This window comes from Pimephales promelas, chromosome 23 (assembly GCF_988280905.1).
Source record: "Pimephales promelas chromosome 23, fPimPro1.hap1.1, whole genome shotgun sequence".
Classification (NCBI taxonomy): Eukaryota; Metazoa; Chordata; class Actinopteri; order Cypriniformes; family Leuciscidae; genus Pimephales; species Pimephales promelas.
Genome location: NC_142791.1, coordinates 17,123,087 through 17,147,197, shown reverse-complemented (window position 1 = coordinate 17,147,197; position 24,111 = coordinate 17,123,087). Strand labels below are relative to the sequence as shown.

The 24,111-nt window shown below is 39.2% G+C and overlaps 1 protein-coding gene across 4 annotated transcripts in view; it reads left to right on the top strand.

Moving 5' to 3' along the window:
• Window positions 1–24,111, top strand: part of syk (spleen tyrosine kinase) — a 45,594-nt gene that overhangs the window by 11,889 nt on the left and 9,594 nt on the right. For 2 of the 4 annotated variants that reach the window (XM_089126547.1, XM_089126546.1), the window contains exons 2-9: window positions 6,878–7,308; window positions 8,980–9,140; window positions 13,447–13,594; window positions 15,160–15,243; window positions 16,688–16,729; window positions 17,097–17,165; window positions 21,851–21,926; window positions 22,269–22,428. In XM_089126547.1, coding sequence (XP_088982673.1) covers window positions 6,907–7,308; window positions 8,980–9,140; window positions 13,447–13,594; window positions 15,160–15,243; window positions 16,688–16,729; window positions 17,097–17,165; window positions 21,851–21,926; window positions 22,269–22,428 — 1,142 coding nt within the window. In that variant the 5' untranslated portion in view covers window positions 6,878–6,906. The remainder of the gene's footprint in view (window positions 1–6,877; window positions 7,309–8,979; window positions 9,141–13,446; window positions 13,595–15,159; window positions 15,244–16,687; window positions 16,730–17,096; window positions 17,166–21,850; window positions 21,927–22,268; window positions 22,429–24,111) is intronic. The other 2 variants (XM_039676012.2, XM_039676014.2) reach the window with 2 other exon arrangements.

Sequence of the window (24,111 nt, the reverse complement as noted above, 5' to 3'; positions counted from 1 at the left end):
GACAAGAAACTTTTTAAATGATCTGTGTAATATCTGCGACTGCACTTTGTTGTGGCAATAACTGATCTGGTATTATTACTTTGAAGTAAATTCAAAAGCAAAGCTATTCAGAAATATCAGATGTTTCTCTAAAGATGGGCTCAATTGTTTTAAAGAAGGGAATTATTTGTTTAAAATCATTTATTAAGTTACAAACGTATTTTTATGCATGTGTTAAAAGTTCATTTGTTAATGATTACTTCCAAAAATTTGGCAAAAACAAAAAAATGATACACTATAAGGTCCAAACGTTTCAATGGGAGACTACAATGCAAATGTTGCTATTTAAATTTATTTCCAACCTGGAAAATATTAGAAATAGTTGTAAACTTGTACATCAAAGATGTTATAAAAAACTTATAACAAATACTAAGAAATGAAGATTTTTTAACACTTCACTTTTAATGTTACCAAATACTAATTTATGATGAAAGAATTGTATCATATAAAACGGTTTTAAAAAATGTCAGGAATCCTTTCATACATATATTATAGTCCACAGCTCTTCTATAGAAAAAAAAAGCAAGACATTTATAAAATCCTTAATATAGGACACACTACTATTATGATATAATTATATATTATAACATTGTATGATATCTAACGCCTTAAAACCTATAAAATCCCCAAATGACATCATTTAAACTCACATCTGACCAGTGGCTATTAATGCCTTATCACTGCTTTGTTGCTTTTATGGATTTCTGCTTTTCTCAGAAAGCTGAAACAAATTTTCCATTACAAACATTAGCCTACATTTTGCATTTTGGTTGCAATAACCTGGCCATGTCTAGTTTCTTCTTTATGGAATATTTTGTGGTTGAATTTGATGCATCGACTCGCCTCACTTCACTTTCATGCATTAGCACGAGACCCTGAGGTTTTGCATTGGCGCTTGTGTTCGAGGTTGAAGTAAAAGAGCTAGAGGATGCATTTTCTGTTTGCTTAATTTTGTACTTCAGGCACATTAATTGTGCACTATAATGGGAAAATTATAAGAAGAACAAACAAAGCTTAGTGAATATAAATGTGGCACAATGTAAAGCTGATATAGTCATTCATTTTTATGAAATGAATGAATAATACAAATTATTTTATTTCTATTCTGTTCTATATAATGCAGGATATAGAATAGGATATGCAAGATTGAACTTTGGTTATATTGCTGAGATAAATTGTTAGTTATTATGAGTTAGCATGGACATGATTGCATATTTATTATTATGATGCCACATGATTTTCAAAGTGTTTTTCCTTTGAGGTAAATCACACATGAGCATTTGGAAATTTCTCTCTTGATCTTGAGCTCTGTCATTTCCAAGTAAAGTGTTAAATTGCGAGAACTTGACTCGTGTAGTTGCACTATAGTCATCTTCAAGCCCCCTTGAACACATCATGGCAATGGGCTTAAGTTATAGTAGAGTTTAAATGTTATTGCAAAAGACTTGACCGCTTCCTCTTTCTGCGTGAACTAGTTTCTCAGAGGCGCATGTCGTTCATCTTTTTACTTCTTACACAAGTTAGAGTTTCAAATATACTACACACATACACACCTTGTGTCATTTACTTTGAAATTGTTGGCTAAAAAGGGAGGGAATTAAATAAAATACACGGTCAGTCAAAGGTTTGGAAAGAATCTCAAAACCTTTTTGATCTTAAATTCTTTAAATTAATTTTGTATATGTATAAATATATATATAAAATGTGGCTATGTATACATTTAAAAATATATTTTTAATGATTTGGACATGGTGGTGAAGGTGTAACAACCATAGATGCGAACTCCTGTTTGACAGACTGTAATGGTCCGTTTAATTGTATCTTTAAATGTTTCTCACTTCCATTTTTGTGTTATTTCATTGTAGAAAATCTATTTCTCTATTGTAGAAAATGTGGGAAACATTAATAACAGATATTCTCATCAAGTCATTTGAGCTTTTTTTATTCTCTTTAACTCTAATTGTTGTGATAAATTTTAAAATTTGAACTCAAGCTATGCATTTGCAAAAAAAATGGACTTGAAGTAATCCATTGTCTTGACTATTTGAGACTTGAAACAAAGGTTATATTTACTCATATTTAATTGAGTTTCTCCACCTGGAAATGTTATACAGATTATGCCAATTCCTTGTTCTTGAATGTAAAAATACTTGTAGTGTAAATACATAAAGAAACAAGGAAATAAACAAAATTCATATTGATATTTCTAAATTTACAATACATTAAGTGATCATATCACAATCACAAACTGATAAGAAACACATTATCCTGTATAAGGTGGGCATTATCGTTACAGGGTTCAATGTATTTAAATGTGTAGTACTCGTGTTCGTGTGCGTGTGCGTGTGCGTGTGTGTGTGTGTGTGTGTGTGTGTGTGTGTGTGTGTGTGTGTGTGTGTGTGTGTGTGTGTGTGTGTGTGTGTGTGTGTGTGTGTGTGTGTGTGTGATTGAAGCCTCAGTAATTTTTCACAAAAAATATGGGTAACATTTTACTTTACAGCGTCCTTGTTACATATGTCACATATACTTACCATAGAAATAACAGTAAATTATGCATAATTACATCCAACTAACCCTCAACCAAACCCTAATCCTACCCTAACCCAATAGTAAGTACATGTAGTTGCTTAATATTACTCAATACGATATACTATACTACTATATATATATATATATATATGTGTGTGTGTGTGTGTTTATTTAAGGGCTAATGTAGAGTGAGGCGGTTGTTATGTTGAACACAACCCCAATGGGCTGATCAGGACCGATTCTTGAATCAGCCTGAAGGAGCTGAAGCAACGATGTGTTACACTTAGCAGCGTCTGTTATCAAGAAATAACAGACTGCATTCTACATTAGAATCCAACCAAGCCACATATGACATATATATATATATATATATATATATATATATATATATATAACAATAAAACCTTAAAATAAAGTGTAACCAAAATATTGTCCACAGACACTCTGGGTTGTTTTAACCAACTTTGGGTCAAATATGGACAAACCCAACCGTTGGGTTAAAATTGTAAATAACGTTTCAACCCAACATTTGTGTTTGTCCATATTTTACCAAGAATTGGGTTAAAACAACCCAGCATTTTTAGCCAACAAAAGGGTAGCCAACTTTTGACATTGAGTGGAGCCAACAGATTTTACAGTTTTTTTTTCGATTGCTAAACGGCAGTGAGCACGACTGGAGCTAAATGTGCAAAACTCTAACTACAGTCTGCATTACCAACAGTCACCTGAGCACAACTCTTAACACACGACTCAAAACAGGCTCAGTGTGCACAACACTATGCACAACCCTCACTGAGATAACACACACTGTCACTCAGAACTAACACAGTCTCATCCCAAAAAGTCATATAACTGACGTCTTGGGACGTTTTTTGACCGTACGTCAATATCCGCCTTTTTAGGGCCCCCTTAAACGTCGGTAGATGGCGATCCCGGGCCGTCATACAACTGACGCTTTACCTTTAACGTCAGTTAGGTGACGGGTTAGGTTTAGGGTTAAGTTTAGGTCTGGTGTAGAGTTAGGATCCCATAACCTCATCTACCGACGTTTAAGGGGGCCCTAAAAAGGCGAATATTGACGTATGGTCAAAAGACGTCCCAAAACGTCAGTTATATGACGTCTTGGGATGAGACAGGGTTGTCAGAACACACTGAGAGGAAAAACAGTAGCATCAAACACCAATGCAGAAAATCCAAACTTTTCATCTTTGCAGTTTCAACAATTTCACACTTCATACAAAGTAATATTTTCTTCAAAGAAAACAGTGACATTCTTTCATTTGATATTTTTAATTTTTTAGAACATAACAATTGAAAATTAGCAGTTTGCTTCAATAGTCTGTAGTAATTTACAGAATTACAGTAATGAGAAAAAAAGGTAGAAACTAAAAGTATACTGTAATACTGTAACCCTGCCTCTCTCAGGCATTAGGCCACAAGTTTTCAGCCTTTCAGCTAAAATTGTTGGAACGTCAGCAGTGTGTGAAAGGCACAAGGCTGAAATGTATTCTGTTTTGAATGAGTGGTTCACAGTTTTGACAGCAGTGTGTTAGCATTTGAACAAAGTGCTGTAAATCCACAGTGTTGTGCAGGTTGTGGTTAAAGTCATGGGATAAGTGTGTAGAGTTTTGAAAACTGTGTTCAAGCAATGAAAAACAATCTAGAGTTTGGTCTACATGAACTGCTGCTGTGTAGACTGGAGTTAGAGTTTTGCACATGTAGCTCCAGTTGTGCTCCACTGTGGTTTAGCAATAGAAAAAAACGGTAATATTAAGGCTATACGTATTCTTTACAATAGTATTTTATTGAAGGAATAGTTCTCCCCAAAATGAAAACTCAGTAAATACTCTCCCTCACGTTGTCCATCGTTCATCTTTTCATCGGAGTGGGACCAAAAAATCTACCGGGAAATTTCGTAGACCACCGGCCCTCGTCGCCGGCACGATTTTAATAGCCGATAGGATTTACAGTTTTATTGATTTAAAAGGAACTTTGTTGTACTAGTATGCTGGAGTAAAGTTCATAAATGGGCGTTCTTTCCCATAGTAATTTCTAAAACTATGTTGGGTGGACTCTGTGCCTCTAGGGGGGTTTGGGGGCATGGTCCCCCGCAAGAAAATTTTGGACAGAAATTTTTTTTTCTGCATTTTAAGGTTAAATGCAGCAATCTCATGCTCTCTGAGAGATCACAATTAAGAGCTTCAACCCATGAACTGCTCGTTGAATAAAGAAAAAGTATTAATTTGTACCAGGACAATACTGCCCTACAAAGGCAAAGTGCAGAGAAAAAGGCCTTTAAAGTTGTTATGCCAGCCAGTCAAACATGTTATGGATAGATTATGTGGTAATGCATCTCCGAAACGGGACATAATTTAACCCAGATATTTTTTCACAAGACAGAACACATGTCATAAAGCCCATTACAAGTCTTAACTCATTTTTGACCAAATGTGTTACTGCACTTTGCCTTTGTAGGGCAGAATAAAGAGGGCTCAAACAGATTTTTAGTTATGAGAGTCTCAGTCTGCATTACATTACCAATGGTGTTTTAGGATGCCAAACATTTATTATATTAATGTAACAATGATTTATAATTATTCCTGTGACGTACTGTAATGTAATGTACTATGTAAATGAGTATTTCAAAAGTATATTTTAACCTACATTACACTATAATATAGGAAAATTAAAATACTTTTGTCCTAATTTCTTCACTTGCAAGAAATAAACCCTTAAGCTTTTATTTAGGAGAAAACACCAGACCATGATGATCGCGTGAGCAAACTAATCACGCAGCACAAACTGGATGCTATTCTTATGTCAGTTATTATAATGGCGCAACGCCATATCATGGTTTCAATTTTAGTTCGTTGGCAAAATATAACGCTAGAGATCTTAATGTTAGGTTTTACATGCATCTTTACATATGTGTTGGGAAAAGGGAGAAGAGAGAGTTCGGCAAAAGACGGATTTGAACTCGCGTTCAGCGCATCTAAAGCTGCTTTCAAGCACTTCGCGCCCTACGACCTACGCCACTGAAGCTGTTTCAAGATGGGCGTCTTTTTGCTGTAAAGACAGGCACTTAGTGCAAATATACAGCCCATTCTCACCCCCAAGGCGTCACTTAACTGACGCCTTGGGAAGCATTTGGACATTTGGACATGGTTTGTTTTAACCCAATTTGGGGTAAAATATGGACAAACCCAGCCAATTGGGTTAAAAATATAATTTAAAAATGTAACCCAATGGCTGGGTTTGTCCATATTTTACCCCAAATTGGGTTAAAACAACCCAGCATTTTTTAGAGTGTGCTACAATATCTGACGCTTTAGGCGCCCTTTAGCGTCAGTTAGGTGACGCCGTAGGATCACGTAATGTAAGTGACTCTAAAGGGCGCCTAAAACGTCAAATATTGAAGCATGGTCAAAGGTGACGCCTTGGGGTGAGAATGCGTTGAAATATATGCTCCGTTATAGAGAATGTTAAAAAAAGAATGTTTTCTTACCTTAGCTTGGGCCCCAAGTGCACATGGCGAACTTCCAATAAATACATTTTATCAGACCGGCCCTCGCGGCCTCGAAACACTACCGGCCCACCGGGAAAACTCCCGACTCTCCCAATTGCCACTCCGCTACTGGCTGTGATGGTTAGGTTTAGGTGTGGGGTAGGGTTGGGTTGGGTAGTCTCATATTACGCTAAAGGATTTATGACGCCTTGGGTTCGCGTGTTATATTAACGAAAAGGGTGCCATGTGCGTAGTATAGCGCCGTTTTGTCATAGCATTCTATGTGACGCTAAAGGATGAGAACGGGCACTGTGCAGCGCTTCTTGTACTGTATGTCACACGCATCACACACATAACCAGCTTCGGACAATAGTTATTGGGTTTTTTTATTTTTGCACACAAAAAGTATTCTCGTCGCTTGATAAACTCAAGATTGAGCCACGGTAGTCACTTTGACTATTTTAAAGATGTCTTTAACTTTTCTGGGCCTGCCAGTTTCGATCCATTAGAAGCCCATTAAGGAGTGAGACAGCTCTCAGTTTTCATCAAAAATATCTTCATTTGTGTTCTGAAGATGAACGAAAGTCTTACGGGGTTGGAACAAGGGAGAGGGAGAGAAATTACTCACAGAGTTTTCATTTTGGGGTGAAATTGCATCCATAAGGCTGGGATTATCGTCACAGGGTTTAATCTAGATTGTAGCCTGTTTAAATGTGTACAGTGGGTGTGTGTGTGTGATTGAAGCCTCAATGATTTTTCACAAAAAAAATAATGATCTACAATCTACACATTGTCCTTTCGCAGGTCATTAGCGATCCTAGGCTTTCGCAGTCATGGTGGACAAGGTGCAGGCGCTGCCGTACTTCTTCGGCAACATCACGCGCGAGGAGGCGGAGGAGTACCTGCGCCAGGGCGGCGCGGGCGACGGGCTGTTCCTGCTCCGCCAGAGCCGCAGCTTCCTCGGCGGGTACGCGCTCTCCGTGTCCTACGGCCGCCAGCTCTACCACTACACCATCGAGAGGGAGCTCAACGACATGTACGCCATCGCCGGGGGCAAGTCACACAGAACCCCGATAGATGTGATCGACTACCACTCGCAGGAGTCTGACGGGCTCGTGTGTCTGCTGAAGAAGCCCTTCAACCGGCCACGGGGCACTGAGCCTAAAGTGGGTCCCTTTGAAGACCTCAAAGAGCAGCTCATCCGCCAGTATGTCAAACAAACTTGGAATTTACAGGTTGGTATTACGTAGTTTCAAGTATAACCACATAATGATAACTTTATTATCGTCCACACCAGCGGATGATATTGTTGTTTAATTTAAGCGCGCTCTCAAGTTTTGTTGTCTGTCACTTTAATGTTTGAGTTCTTTACAGCGGAGTGGATTCTGATTGGCTGTCAGTGTTTTTATTGTTCATCAGCTGGGGAAAAACGCTCTGAAAGTGATTCCAGCGACGATATCGTTTCACCGTGCCGTTATAGTTGTTGTGTCAACTCAAGTCTGCTATTATTTTATATTTAGAACGATTTTTAGAACTATATCCGTTTTCAATAAAGGGGTGGTATAACGCCACTTTTTACGTATGCAATAAAATAGGAGAAGCTGCTGTATCATGAATGGCTGAAGGCAGGGCATTGTTAGTCATGACGCGAAGCTGAGTGCCTGCAACCCCTTTAGCCGTTACTTATAGCTTGTTTTCACGTAACGTCACGCCACTGCATTGCCATGGCGCGAAATGCAAATGGAGGGCAGGAAGTGATTTTCTATATTTAGGAAGCACTGTAACACACTCAAAATGCCTATGTTTTGCGTCATTTATGGTTGCTCAAATTGATCAAACCACGAGGAGTTTTTATCGTGTGCCAAAAGTTGTTGTTCATAAGGGGGTAAATACAAGAAATTGACAGAAAAACACCGGGAAAAATGCCTTGCAAACCTACGTCTGCGGTCGGGAGGAGCCGAATGGGAAAATGCCTGTGTGTGTGCAGTGATCACTTCGTCAAATGTGAGTTAATACATTATTTATGTGGCTTATAATTACATTATTTATGTGTTTAAATACACTTATGTGGCTGTTTGTGTAACGTACCAGTTTCCGAACTTTGTAAAGTCAAAGTATGTGTGTAAGACGAGTTAGTTGCTGATATCTAACGTTACAGCTCTCGATGGCAGGCAAATCTCTCAATTCAGTTGAAAATCGGTCCTCTTCATAACGTAAGGATCTCGTCCAACATATGTTTTGATTTTCTGTTTATATATTTCTCTTGTAATAGCGTCTAAAGTAGTACAGTACGGATTTTCCTCCATCTCGTCCATTGCGCTCTTCACTCCTTGCCCTCCATCATTCCTCGCGTCAACACAATCACGTGACTGCAAACCACCTATTCACGATACAGCACTTGCTTCAAGTACCTTATTGCTTTTATAAAACGGTTTCCACACAATACAAATATTAAAGTAAAAAATATATATGTATTAGTGCAACTTTTATGAAGTAAAATCACTAAAAGCCTTCCTTCCGCTAGAAAAAAAAATAGTCCCTGACTGTGAACAGCAACAACGTTCCAATGTGTAATATCAGAGACAATTTATAAAAAAGTAATAAAAGGACTTTGGTAATATACTATATTTAATAATACTGCTCACTTTCAATATGACATCATATTGCTCAGAAAATCCACACGGCTTGATTATTGAGAGTGTTTAGTCTTTTTGAGGTTTTTTAAAAAAGGATTGAATGGATTTTTCCCATTGTATGGTGATTGTGTCCACACACTGCAGACACATTTATATGCAAATACCATATAAAAGAGAAATTGGCATCCGATCACCCATTTAAAAAGTAAGCGTAAATGTACATTATGTGATATAAAAGAAGCAGTTAGTTAGTTGTGTGTTGTGTGTCAGGGTTCGGCTCTGGAGCAGGCCATCATCAGCCAGAGACCTCAGCTGGAGAAGCTCATCTCCACTACAGCGCATGAGAAGATGCCCTGGTTCCATGGCAAGATCGACCGCGAGGACTCGGAGCTGCGTCTGCGCCGGAGCTCACACGTCAACGGAAAATTCCTGTAAGTCCTATTTACATGACTTATCCAAGAAAAATGAGAAATGATCTTGGATTTCATCACATAAGAATCACCCAGAATACTAGCTATAGGATATATACGTATAGATCTACTCTATAGTTCAAAATTTTAGTGTGAGCAGGATTTAAATTATAATAATAATCATTTTATCATGCAAAGATGCATTCACTTGATCAAAAGTGAGAGTAAAGACTTTTCCATGGCTTATTATGTTTCAAATAAATGCTGCTCTTTTGAACTTTTTATTCATCAAAGAAACCTGAAAAAAAAAAATCTAATTTTTTTTAATTGGTAATATTTCCCAAAATTGCCGTTTTTACTGTATTTTTCATCAACTAAATGCAGCCTTGGTGGCAGACCTCTTTCATACAATAGACCCCAAACTTTTAAATGGTATTGTATAACATAAACCTGTCACAGTCTTCGTCTTCACCTGTTTGTCTCGTCATCTGCACCACGCTTCCCCGGATCCTTTTGTTTCCTCTCCTGATCTCACTCCCTCATCAGCCACCTGTTCCTCGTCTGCTCGTCATCATTTTCACCTGTTTGCACTCCATTTAGTTTGATTCCTCTGTCTATTTAGTTCCATCATTTTCAGTCTGTCTTTGTCAGTCGATGTTTAATGTTACCCGGTATTTGCTCCTGTTACCCTGTCTCCCTGCCTGTATTTTTGATTAAAAACCCGCATCTTCGTACTCCTCTGGACTCCTCCCGTTCCTTCTGCCTACCCTCCTGCACTCCTGCACCATACCCCGTGACAGATCGACTGACCAAGATTTAACTAAGAGTGATGGACCTTCCAGCGGTGAGCCTCCTCTGTTTGGACCAGGAAGACCGCTCCCTGGAGTCCCATACCAGGGACTTTCTGGAGTTGGCGTTCCACACCCACTACCCGGACCGCTCGCTGTGTGTTTTCTACATCGCCAGCCTCAGCGAGCGGACCCGGGCACGCCTCCCAGGGAGCGGTCCAGCCGATGATTTCCTCGCCTGTGTGGAGTGGGTGCTGGTGTGCTGTGAATCCCCATTCTACGTGGAAGAAGTCACCAGCACCACTCCAACCCCTGAACCCTCATCTTCTCTGGTCACCGTCAGCCCAGCCGAGTCAGCGCTCACCGTCAGCCCTGCCGAGCCCGCACTCACCGTCAGCCCTGCCGAGCCCGCGCTCACCGTCAGCCCTGCCGAGCCTGCGCGCACCGTCAGCCCTGCCGAGCCCGCGCTCACCGTCAGCCCTGCCGAGCCTGCGCGCACCGTCAGCCCTCCCGAGCCGAACCTCCCTTCACCGCTGGTTCCGTCCAGCTCTCCAGAGACTAAAGGCTCTTCACCGCTGGTTCCGTCCAGCTCTCCAGAGACTAAAGGCTCTTCACCGCTGGTTCCGTCCAGCTCTCCAGAGACTAAATGCTCTTCACCGCTGGTCCCGTCCAGCTCTCCAGAGTTTGAATGCTCTACACTGCTGGTTCCGTCCAGCCATCCAGAGACTGAACGCTCGTCACTGCTGGTTCCGTCCAGCCCACCAGAGACTGTAAGCTCTTCACTGCTGGTTCCGTCCAGCTCTCCAGAGACTAAAGGCCCTTCACCGCTGGTTCCGTCCAGCTCTCCAGAGACTAAATGTTCTTCACCGCTGGTTCCGTCCAGCTCTTCAGAGATTGAATGCTCTTCGCCGCTGGTTCCGTCCAGCTCTCCAGAGATTGTATGCTCTTTACCGCTGGTTCCGTCCAGCTCTCCAGAGACTTTATGCTCGTCACTGCTGGTTCCGTCCAGCTCTCCAGAGACTGTATGCTCTTCGCTGCTGGTTCCGTCCAGCCATCCAGAGACTGAACGCTCGTCACTGCTGGTTCCGTCCAGCCCACCAGAGACTGTAAGCTCTTCACTGCTGGTTCCGTCCAGCCCACCAGAGACTGTAAGCTCTTCACTGCTGGTTCCGTCCAGCCCACCAGAGACTGTCAGCTCTTCACTGCTGGTTCCGTCCAGCCCACCAGAGACTGTAAGCTCTTCACTGCTGGTTCCGTCCAGCCCACCAGAGACTGTAAGCTCTTCACTGCTGGTTCCGTCCAGCCCCCCAGAGACTGTATGCTCTTCACTGCTGGTTCCGTCCAGCTCTCCAGAGACTATATGCTCTTCACTGCTGGTTCCGTCCAGCCCTCCAGAGTCTGTGTGCTCTTCACTGCTGGTTCCGTCCAGCCCTCCAGAGACCGTCCAGACCGTCCAGCCAGAGACCGTCCAGACCGTCCAGCCAGAGACCGTCCAGACCGGCCAGCCAGAGACCGTCCAGCCCGTCCAGCCAGAGACCGTCCAGCCCGTCCAGCCAGAGACCGGCCAGACCGTCCGGCCAGAGACCGGCCAGACCGTCCGGCCAGAGACCGTCCAGACCGTCCGGCCCGAGACCGTCCAGACCCTCCAGCCCGAGACCGTCCAGACCGTCCAGCCCGAGACCATCCACTCCCCATCTGCCCTTCACCCGGGGCCTCAACCCAAATATTTTTTGGGGGGGGGCCCAGTGTCCCAGCCACGGCCTCCCGAAGGGCTCTCACCGCCGTGGCCTCCCGAAGGGCTCTCACCGCCGTGGCCTCCCGAAGGGCTCTCACCGCCGTGGCCTCCCGAAGGGCTCTCACCGCCGTGGCCTCCCGAAGGGCTCTCACCGCCGTGGCCGCCCGAAGGGCTCTCACCGCCGTGGCCTCCCGAAGGGCTCTCACCGCCACGGCCTCCTGAAGGGCTCTCTCCGCCGTGGCCACCCGAAGGGCCCTGGCCACGCCCTCATCCTGCTCCGCCCTGGCCACGCCCTCATCCTGCTCCGCCCTGGCCACGCCCTCATCCTGCTCCATCCTGGCCACGCCCTCATCCTGCTCCGCCCTGGGGGGCTTCCTGCGCCTGACCACGTCCTCCACGGCCTCCAGGGCGCCCACCCCCCCCTCCCCGCGGATGTTACGGCGTGAGGTCACGCCTACCGGGAGGGGGGAGTGATGTCACAGTCTTCGTCTTCACCTGTTTGTCTCGTCATCTGCACCACGCTTCCCCGGATCCTTTTGTTTCCTCTCCTGATCTCACTCCCTCATCAGCCACCTGTTCCTCGTCTGCTCGTCATCATTTTCACCTGTTTGCACTCCATTTAGTTTGATTCCTCTGTCTATTTAGTTCCATCATTTTCAGTCTGTCTTTGTCAGTCGATGTTTAATGTTACCCGGTATTTGCTCCTGTTACCCTGTCTCCCTGCCTGTATTTTTGATTAAAAACCCGCATCTTCGTACTCCTCTGGACTCCTCCCGTTCCTTCTGCCTACCCTCCTGCACTCCTGCACCATACCCCGTGACAAAACCAAGTGCTTAAAAACGTAACTGTTTTTGTTCAATCAACCAACTGCATTTGATTTAATTTTGCTTGGAAAACTGAAATAAAAGTGGTATGTTGTTATAATGTTGCATGCATTACATGAATCTAAATAATGTAGCGTTTCCATTCATTTAAAGTCAATTATGACTGTTTTCATGTGCTTTAATGTATTATTTCTTTAGTAGCCTATCATGATTAAGATTTTATATAACATTTTGAGTTAACCACAAATCTTACAATTAAAATCTCAAAAGTATTGCAAAGAAATAACTTGGATATACTGTATAAGGTTAGATTAATCTGACGACTGAATGTGTGGCTGCATGTGTGAAGCCCGGGTTTGGACTGCAGCACCACTGCTCTGAAGTGAAAGAAAGCGAGGCAGAGAAGAGGCAGTGTGTGGTTTCCGCTGTGACACTGTTCGAGAGGACTTCCTGAAGTGACCGAAGAACACGCAGTGTGTGTGTGTGTGTGTGTGTGTGGAGGCGGAAAACAAGAGCAGGGCTGGGTGGGGGTAGAGAGGCAGTGAACATTCTCCACCTGCTTTAAATAGATCACTGGCTACCATCTTAAAACATAGTGTGTGTGTGTGTGTGTGTGCGCATGTGCCCGCGCGCGCAGTCTACAGAAACATGGAAAAAGAAGAACGTTTATTTACAAAACAAATACGGTTTTATCGTCGTGAAGACTTTGTCATTAGCTTTCAACTTTCTAGTTTTTACTAAAGCAAAAAAAAAGTAATCAAAATGTGTTATTGTTTATTTCTATATTTCCACTTTGATTAAAAAATTAGTTTAGCCACATCCACTGCATACTGAATCTGAATAGCGAATCTATGTTTAAAAAAAAAAAAACATCTACAGCTCCATCTAGTGTTGATGTGTGTATAATCAGAGGTTTTACTGCAAGAGCTGTCTTATCTTCTGCTTGACATATACAGTGTACTTTTCTCTCCTCCTGACAGAATTAGACAGAGAGAAAACGATGGCAGAAACGTGTCCTATGCTCTGTGTCTCCTGCATAATAACCAAGTCATGCACTATCGCATTGATAAGGACAGGGCTGGCAAACTCTCCATTCCTGATGGGAAGAAGTTCGACACACTTTGGCAGGTAATTAAACCTGTCAAGAGACACGTCAAACCTGCTAATGACTTCAGAGCGGTGAGGTCTATACAGTATGTGTAGGAAATAATCATCTCGGGTATTTAGCAATAAGTCATATATTTATGTTTAGGACTTTCTATTGGATAATCTGTCACAAAACCATATTGGGTTGCACTTTATTTCGATGGTCCACTTTAGATATTCTACTAACTACAAGTAACTTGTCAACTACATGTCAACTTATTCTACTAATGCGCCTAACCTGACAGCCTACTAATCCTCTAATGACAGTTAGTTGACATGTTAGAAGGTGTGAAAAGTTACTGAAAGATAAAAGATGTGAAAGTTCCTTATTTTTACTTGTAACTTTTCAACTACATGTCAACTAACTCTCATTAAAGTATTAGTAGACAGTTAGGTTTAGTATTTTAAGTTGACATGTAGTTGTAAAGTTACTTATAGTCAGTAGAGCATCACAATAAAGTGTTCACAGACATTAATCAGACAGTCTACTAATACTCTGAGAGTTAGTTGACATGTAGTTGAAAAGTTACAAGTAGGGCTGTCAAACGATTAATCGCGAATAATCGCATCCAAAATAAAAGTTTGTGTTTACATTAAATATGTGGGTGCACTGTGTATAATTATTTTGTATATAAATAAATACACACACACACACACACACACATGTATATTTAAGAAAAAAAAGTATTTATATATAAAATATTTATATTTATATATAATATAAATTATATATAAATCTATATGCAGTATATACATGAAATATTTCTTAAATAAATACAAGCATGTGTGTGTATATATATAAAATAATTATACACAGTGCACCCAGATATATTATGTAAACACAAACTTATATTTTGGATGCGATTAATCGTGATTAATCGTTTGACAGCCCTAGTTACAAGTAAACAAAAGTGACTTTAAATTGAATGTCTTCTAACAGGTCAACTAACTCTCATTAGATGATTAGTAGGCTGTCAGGTTAGGCGCGTTAGTAGAGTAAGTTGACATGTAGTTGTAAAGTTACTTGTAGTCAGTAGAGAGTCTAAAGTAGACCATCAGAATAAAGTGTAACCCAGTCTTGTAGAGGTAGACAATTGTCTTGAAAATGTTGACCAACAGGGCAAATGACGTGTTATATTTGGATTTCCTGGTTGGGCTAAAGGGTTGCGTGGCTGTACATGATGCACTGCATCAAAGCTTTAGCAAAGCTACAGACAAGCCATTAACTAGCCTTGACAAACATCTATCACTTTGTGATTAGAAGAGCGCTGCATGGTTCGAGTGAGGTGGGTGTGCATTAAAAATGTATTTTAATATAGAAATTGCTTGATTTTGGAGATGCGTCACATCCCTGCGTTACTGTGTAGCGTTTCAAATGTGCTGATCGAGAGCATGTGAAGAAGCAAAACATGAAAGGAAAGTACACTTGGTGTTAGGTAGATGATTGTTTGTCAAATGATGCATAAACTATGTACTGTAACGATATGCTGAAACATTGTGACTGTGATGATGCCCAGAATTTGACATCGATGTGCAATGTATTATAGCTGGTAGAACACTATTCGTACAAGCCTGACGGCCTTCTCCGAGTGCTAACCGAGTCCTGCCCGAGGCCGTCGCATCATTCACTGGTGAGTACTTTCACAACTACAACAAACACACGGTCAGAATGTGTTAGAACAGAGTTTACGTGAACATGTACATTAAAATGCACTGACATGTTGACAATATGAACCACTCGGAGGACTATTGTACTGGTTTAAATATCCACAAACAATTGTTCTTTGTTTCACACACAAATAATTAAGGAAATTAAACTTTTTATTTGCTCAATCATTTAAAATGATGCAAGTTATTGCTTGTGTGAATAAAAAAAAGTGGTTCTCAAATGGTCAAGTCACATTTACTGTATGTATACAGCGCTTTTTACAATAGAGATTGTTTCAAAAGCAGCTTTACAGAGACAACAGGAAAATAATGCAACCAAGTTTGTTTCTAGAAGAAAAAGTTCAGTGATGGTTAAAAAAAGTTATTAATTTAGTTGGGTCGTGTCACAAAAATGGTGCCACAGACAATAGGGAAAGACAATGCAAAATGCACAATGGTTGTGTGCTGAATTTTCTCACAAAAGTTTTGCATTTAAAGGGATACTCCACTTTTTTGGGAAATAGGCTCATTTTACCACTCCCCCAGAGTTAAACCGTTGGGTTTTACCATTTTCGGATGTATTCATTCGATTTTCTGATATTTAAAAGAATATCCGCAACCAGACAGTTTCTGGTCTCATTGACTTCCATAGTATATTTTTTCCTACTATGGAAGTCAATGAGACCAGAAACTGTCTGGTTACTGATATTCTTCTAAATATCAGAAAATGGGCTGAATGGATTAAAAAATGGTAAAACTCAACTGTTCAACTCTGGGGGAGTGGTAAAACGAGCCTATTTCCAAAAAAAAGTGGAGTATCCCTTTAAGAGAAAACTTTGCATTTGTATGCAAAAGTTTCGTTTTCATCCAAGAAAGATTGAGTTTGTTCTCAAAAAGTTTTGCATTAATCCAGGAAAGAAAAACCTTTGCATTCCTCTGAGAAATTTGCATCCTCTTGCATTAGTTATGCGTTCCTCCAAGAAACTGTGCGTTCGTTTGCAAGCTCACAGGTCAAGTTGGCGGAAGCTGAGTTTGAGATGGGCGATGATACCCTGTTTCTCCCGCTCTCTGCTACCTCTGGATCTAAAAGCCCTAAGAATCCTCCAGCCCAGAATGAGGAATCATGCTGTCTGCATCTAACTCTGAGGCTCGGACACATTTGAGACTTTCTAAAAGGAAATACAACATTTCTTTGTGGAACGCAAAAGTTTTGCGAGGGAAATATTTCCTCCGATCAGATTTTTTCCCTCATCGTGTGTCCTTATAGTGGCTCCATATAGTCTGACTTGAAATATCTCAAACATCCTCAAAAACATAAGCAATTTCCAAAAAAAATATGCGGATTATGCATGATTGAGCACATTAGAGATAAACATGACATGTCCTGACAACAATTTGTTTCTGTTCTGCAAATTATTGGCTGCCAAGAGCATGAAACCACTGAAGTTCAAGAGGTATTTAGAAGCCATGGTAAATGAACATTTTTCTTATTCATTCAGCTTACGGCATGCTCATTAATTTGGGTTTAGACAGTTTATGTAATACTTTTTAAAATTTCATCAAGTCTAATATCTAGGTCCTGAAGCAAAGCCTGCTGAGAACCACTGCCTAGACTGTACCAGTCCATTTAACACATTGGCCACTGGAAATGTGAATGCTACTGAATGAACATTGAATGGACATTTATTTATTGAAGAAACTCATTTTTTGTGCGTTTAGCTTTGTTGTTGTAATGTTTGACACAATACTAATGGGTCACAGATGTAAAGCATTAAATATAAGCATCAAATAGTGTAGGATAAAATAACCTTATGCTCTTTAAAATTGTGGTTTCTAGCAAGGTGCCACAGGTGGAATACTCTCCAGAATCAAATCATACTCCTTCCCCAAACCTGGCCAAAAAAAGGTGCATTAACACCCCCCTGTCGTCCTCCTTATCCCCCACTGGCAGTGGTAGGACCCCCGTCTGCTTGCGTGTGGTTTTTGCTTCTAACTTTGCCTGTGGGACGCCCTACACCCTCTCTGATCTCTTCCTCCATTCACTGTACATCACATCCAATCACCAGCAATAACTCACATTCACTCTTTTCATCCGTATAAATACGGATGCATTTATATGGAAGCTTGTTTCCGCCATTGAATGAAAAATATAAAAGATAATTGTGACTTTTTATCTCACAATTCTGACTTTTTTATCACAATTGCAAGTTTACTTCTCGCAATTCGGAAATTATTTCTCAGAATTGCGAGATAGAAAGTCAGATTTGTGAGATATAAAGTCAGAATTGCGAGATATAAAGTCAGAATTGCGAGATATAAAGTCAGAATTGCGAGATAGAAAGTCAGATTTGTGAGATATAAAGTCAGAATTGCGAGATATAAAGTCAGAATTGCGAGATAGAAAGTCAGATTTGTGAGATATAAAGTCAGAATTGCGAGATATAAAGTCAGAATTGCGAGATATAAAGTCAGAATTGTGAGATATAAAGTCAGAATTGCGAGATATAAAGTCAGAATTGCGAGATATAACGTCAGAATTGTAAGATATAAACTATTCTGAGGGGGAAAAAGTTATTCTTTTTTTCCCCTTAGAATTGGCCTAATTACTCGCAATTGCGAGTTTAAATCTCACAATTCTGAGAAAAGATGTCAGAATTTCGACATATAAACTTGCAATTATGTGTTATAAAGTCAGAATTGCGAGATGTAAACTCGCAATTGTGAGAAAAAAGTCAGAATTGTGAGATAAAAAGTCGCACTTCTGTCTTTTTTTTCTCAGAATTGCGACTTTATATCACCCAATTCTGACTTTATATCTCGCAATTCTGACGTTATACTGTATCTCGCAATTCTGACTTTATATCTCGCAATTCTGACTTTATATCTCGCAATTCTGACGTTATATCTCGCAATTCTGACTTTATATCTCGCAATTCTGACTTTATATCTCGCAATTCTGACGATATATCTCGCAATTCTGACGTTATATCTCGCAATTCTGACTTTATTTCTCGCAATTCTGACGTTATATCTCGCAATTCTGACTTTATATCTCGCAATTCTGACTTTATTTCTCGCAATTCTGACGTTATATCTCGCAATTCTGACTTTATTTCTCGCAATTCTGACTTTATATCTCGCAATTCTGACTTTATATCTCGCAATTCTGACTTTATTTCTCGCAATTCTGACGATATATCTCGCAATTCTGACGTTATATCTCGCAATTCTGACTTTATTTCTCGCAATTCTGACGTTATATCTCGCAATTCTGACTTTATATCTCGCAATTCTGGCGTTATATCTCGCAATTCTGACTTTATATCTCGCAATTCTGACTTTATATCTCGCAATTCTGGCGTTATATCTCGCAATTCTGACTTTATATCTCGCAATTCTGACTTTATATCTCGCAATTCTGACGTTATATCTCGCAATTCTGACGTTATATCTCGCAATTCTGACTTTATATCTCGCAATTCTGACGTTATGTCTCGCAGTTCTGACTTTATATCTCGCAATTCTGACTTTATATCTCGCAATTCTGACTTTATATCTCGCAATTCTGACGTTATATCTCGCAATTCTGACTTTATATCTCACAATTCTGACTTTATATCTCGCAATTCTGACGATATATCTCGCAATTCTGACGTTATATCTCGCAATTCTGACTTTATATCTCGCAATTCTGACTTTATATCTCGCAATTCTGACTTTATATCTCGCAATTCTGACGTTATATCTCGCAATTCTGACTTTATATCTCGCAATTCTGACGATATATCTCGCAATTCTGACGTTATATCTCGCAATTCTGACTTTATATCTCGCAATTCTGACGTTATATCTCGCAATTCTGACTTTATATCTCGCAATTCTGACTTTATATCTCGCAATTCTGACTTTATATCTCGCAATTCTGACTTTATATCTCGCAATTCTGACTTTATATCTCGCAATTCTGACTTTATATCTCGCAATTCTGACGTTATATCTCGCAATTCTGACTTTATATCTCGCAATTCTGACATTATATCTCGCAATTCTGACTTTATAATACGCAATTGTGACTTTATGTCTAGCAATTTTGACTTTTTATCACGCAATTCTGACTTTCTATCGCGCAATTCTGACTTTTTATCTCGCAATTCTGATAAATAAAGTCAAAATTGCGAGATATAAACTCGCAATTGTTAGAAAAAAAGTCAGAATTGTGAGATAAAAAGTCACAATTATTTTTTTAATTTTTTTTATTCAGTGGCGGAAACAAGCTTCCATACATTTACTCTCTGTTCGATTAAAAGAATAGTTGCCTTTTACACAGTTTTCGTTCTGTCCATTTCACCTCATTTCCCCTTGATTGCCTGTCCACCTTATTTTGAACGCAAGACGATGGACGTGTCCATTTATAACTTGAATAAGCAAGGCTTCCGGTGTCGTTTGCTTCCAGATATTTGTAGCTGTACAGAAACAGTCCGTTATGCTGCTTAATGTTGTAAACTTTTATTTGTTATCATGATATTTTAATTCATATCAAAATATATTGCAGCTAATGAATGAATCGGAAGTGTTGTACATCCATATTTCCTTGATGCAAAATAAGGTGGATAAATCAGGGCACATTATATTCCCTTTTATTTCTCTGTAGTTAAAAGTGTTTATAATACTTTAATATTAATAATTGTTTATATTATATACAACATTTACACTGGTTTGATGGTCTTTGCTGATTTTAGTGGGGTTCAGTAGACCAGCTAGACGAGTTTAAGATGTTTTACCTGTCCAGATTTAAAAACTTAAAGGGGTGGTAAAGTATGATTTCACTTTTCTAACTTAAGTTAGTGTGTAATAATGCTGTTTGAGCATAAACAACATTATCACAGTTATAACGCTAAAAGTTCAAAGCAAAGGAAGATATTTGCTTTTAAAGAAAAGGACTGCAACAAACGGCTGGTAGGGACTACATGACATTTCTCCAGGGTTAGTGACATCACCAACCCTAAAATGTACATAAACCCCACCCTCGGGAACACTCAGTCGATGTTGAAAAGAGGAAAAGTTAGCATCCATCTTTTCACATGCAATAGAAAGTCACTCTGTGTGCATCTCACAACAGTTCCTATATGAGTGATTTTTTTAGATTACATGACAGAATATGCTAATTGGAGATAGTAAACTCCACAACAGCAACATAAATTCATCAACTAACCATTCAGAGACATCTTGTTGTATTCTACATGTTGTCACTTCTTCTTGAGTCTCTCCATTTTTTGATTGACTCCATTTTAACATTAAAGGGAGAACAGTTTCTGTCATTTTAGTGTGTCTGCTGCTAACACACAGAGCTCTTGAAACCCTGCCCTCTGCAGCAGCTCATTTGCATTTAAAGGGCCAGGCACAAAACTGTGCATTTTTGCCATATAAATGCTACTGTATATAAAATATCTGTGGGGTATTTTGTGCTAAAACTTCACACACACACACTGGGGACATCAGAGATTTATTTTACATCTTGTGAAAATGGCATTTTACCACCCCTTTAAATCATTCTTCAACAATAAAACAAAAATAGAAAATTATTTACATTCTAAGCTTCATTGGCAAGGATGGTTACAGTATTTAGACTATTTATTACAGAATATTTAAAAATAATTGGGGGGGGGGGGGGGGGGGTTATTTGGCTCTAACATCCATCTGAGAAAACGTTTTAAAATGACGTTATCGTTTGAAAATTTGGGGCAGTACATTTTTTTATTTATTCAAAATTGTTATTATTACTTTTATTCAACAAGGATGCATTAAATTGATTAAAAGTGACGACTAAGACTTCTACATTGTTACTGACCTTTGCATTTTTCATATTAATTACTTTAATATGATTAGCAACCTTGTGTCGGAGCAGATCCGGCCCAGATCTGGCACACGTGGATTCCACAAGGCCCAGATGTGGAATCTAAACAGGTCTAAAAGGGAGGTCGCATGATTGATCTCCCTTTTGAGACACCTCCTCCGGCACTGAAATTAGTCAAAGGAGTTGAAATTACTCACAAGTTGCTCAGTGTTTGGAACAAAGGCAATGTTTTTTTTTTTGGAAGAGATGACAATCATTTGTGTTAAAAATTATCTAGATGCTTTTCAAGCTTCTAACAGTTGAATTACCCTAACCATACAGTACATCCATATTTCCATTCTCCTTTTCTATCACTCCTTTTTAATGATATAAATCATATAATTATCAATCCTATCTGCAAGAGATCTCTTTTCTTGTGTTGTTTCTTTTTTTAATTTATACACTATGTGTTGGCTTTTTGACCTTTTGGAAGAAGGTTCTCCTCTTCTTCATGGACACTGACCACATCATATGAACTGCCATTCACTTACTGCACCATTGAAACATCTCAGTAAATGTAATTCTGCCTTTAATTCTGATTTAAGGTGCCATGAAGAACACAGGAAAGTTTGGTTTGAACCTGTCCTTCTTTTCCATTGATGCATGCAGGCATTTCAGATAACATGCCTGTGTCCTCTCCGCTTTTTCTGTATGGATTTGTGTATTTTCGTAATTGTAATTGTGTTGTGTGCTTGTAGGGTCAGGTTGAAAATCCTTATAACATTAGAGCAAACGGCAGGGGTGAACTTCCTAATCCTAATATCTTCGGCAAAGGTTTGTTTACTTAGTTTTGCTTCAACATTTACACTTGCAGTCAAAGCTTGCACACCTGACTCTTTTAATCTAAAGGCTTTCCTTTTGGACTGATATGTGCCTATATATGGATTTCTTAATGGATGTAAGTAAAGTAGACGGTGAAGGAAAAGATATGTCAGGCTCACTATTTTAAAAACATCCCATGATGCAGCTGAACTGTAATCATACTTTGATTTGTTTGATTTTCATAGTTTTAATGATCAAGAATGAGCAGGTGTGTTCAAACTTTCGACTGGCAGTGTGAACCCGAGCCTGATGTAGTTCTTGTAATCCTAATCTCTGTGCTCTGTGTTTTCTTAGAGGCTATGCCAATGGACACACAGGTGTATGAAAGTCCCTATGCAGATCCTGAAGAGCTGCGATCCACTACCGTGAACCGGAGCGACCTTACACTGGAAGATGGAGAGCTGGGATCAGGAAACTTTGGCACTGTCCTAAGAGGGGTCTACCAGATGAAAAAGTTAGTCAACCAAATTCACACAGAAAACTCATTCAAATCTCATGTGGATTGTTTTAAATTAGTATTTTAAGGTTCAAATCTGATGCCCAAAAAATCAGTCAATCAAACAAACTTTTATCTTAGATCTTATAAGTCCTTTTTCTTGCTTTTAAAAATTGGATCCAAAAGTATTATTTATTGTATTGTAAAAACCTGAATTTTCTTTTTACTTCAATCAAAAAACAAACAATACAATACTGTATTAGCAACTACGCAATTAACATGCATCCAACGTTGCCGTTTTATGTTTATTATAGGACTTGTATGGTAGTGTTTTATTGATATTTCTCAAACATTCTGGAAAGGGTTTGTATTTTAAAACTTTCTGCAATTTACCTAATTTAAATAGTGTTTTGTAGATAAGTTTAGAATTAACATAACTAAAACTATGTTTGCATTCAAGTGATTTTGGTCATAAATGAAACTTGCTGGACAATTTCTTTTTTTTCATCTCTTATCAAAGACATGCTTTATCTATAGTTGAGGCCAAAAGTGAAGTCCTAAACTGACATCTTCACCACAACATAAAAAAATGTGTTGTGCTTGGAGTGTGTTGCTTTATTGGTGATAATTATAATTTGACAGACTTTAGTTATCAGGCTGCCATACAAAGAAAATAAGAACTAACTAACTAAATATTGGTAACTTATTATGTTGTAGTCAATGTATACATTTATGTGAGCTTTTTTTTTTGGCTTAGTTATAAAAACTGTTCTTCTCTCATATTTGTAAAAAAAATTGTTTCAAAAAATTAGCCTTTAAATGGTTTAACTTGTAGGGTTTTAATCAAACTTCTAGGGTCATTAAAAACGAATATCCCCACTAGACGTCACTTTTGGCCACTACTGAAGGTCATTTCTTGACACAAAGCATAATGGGAAACACGGTTTGGTTGCACAAGTGTGTTTCGTCATGTATTGATATTCATCAACAACACACAAAATGCATAAAAACTAAATTCATACATTCAAATTTTGACCTTGAAGATCAATAAAGGTCAATACCAATTTGTTATTTAACTGAAAGATCATTTTACTGGTGCAAAAATTGTCTTTAAGCCCTGAGTTTGACGACATTTTAGTGAAAAATCAAGAAACTTAAAAGCGGACGATGGTAAATGTGTTGAAATCAACTCTTTTTCCATTTACAATAAACCGAGCCAAGTCTCCAAAACAAAATCCAATAGTATTGTACAAGTATGAGAGAATATATAGCGGTTCTGTTTAGTGTGGCTTCATTAATTAATGAACAAAACAAAACCTGATGTCACGTCCTTGTTCTTAACTCTTTCCCCGACCGCATTTTTGATACTTTGATAATATAAGCACACAAAAGTAGCAAAAGTCTCATAAATTACGGAACTCTCCGTTAATTTAGAAAGAAATAGCTAATTTTGTAAAAGCAAAGTTTTTTAAAACTTTATCACAATTACAAATTTCCTAACATTTTCCCAACCACAAGTATTAAGTTTTCCAACGCTAACTACCATTATTACATTGATATGAAGCTCTGAATCTCTCTTGGCATTTACAGACACATTTGCACTGTAATAGCAATAGCAACTTTATCTACAGTATATATACAGCACAATTTAAACAACACAAGTTGACCAATGTGCTTTACAATATCACACAGAGAAAAAGC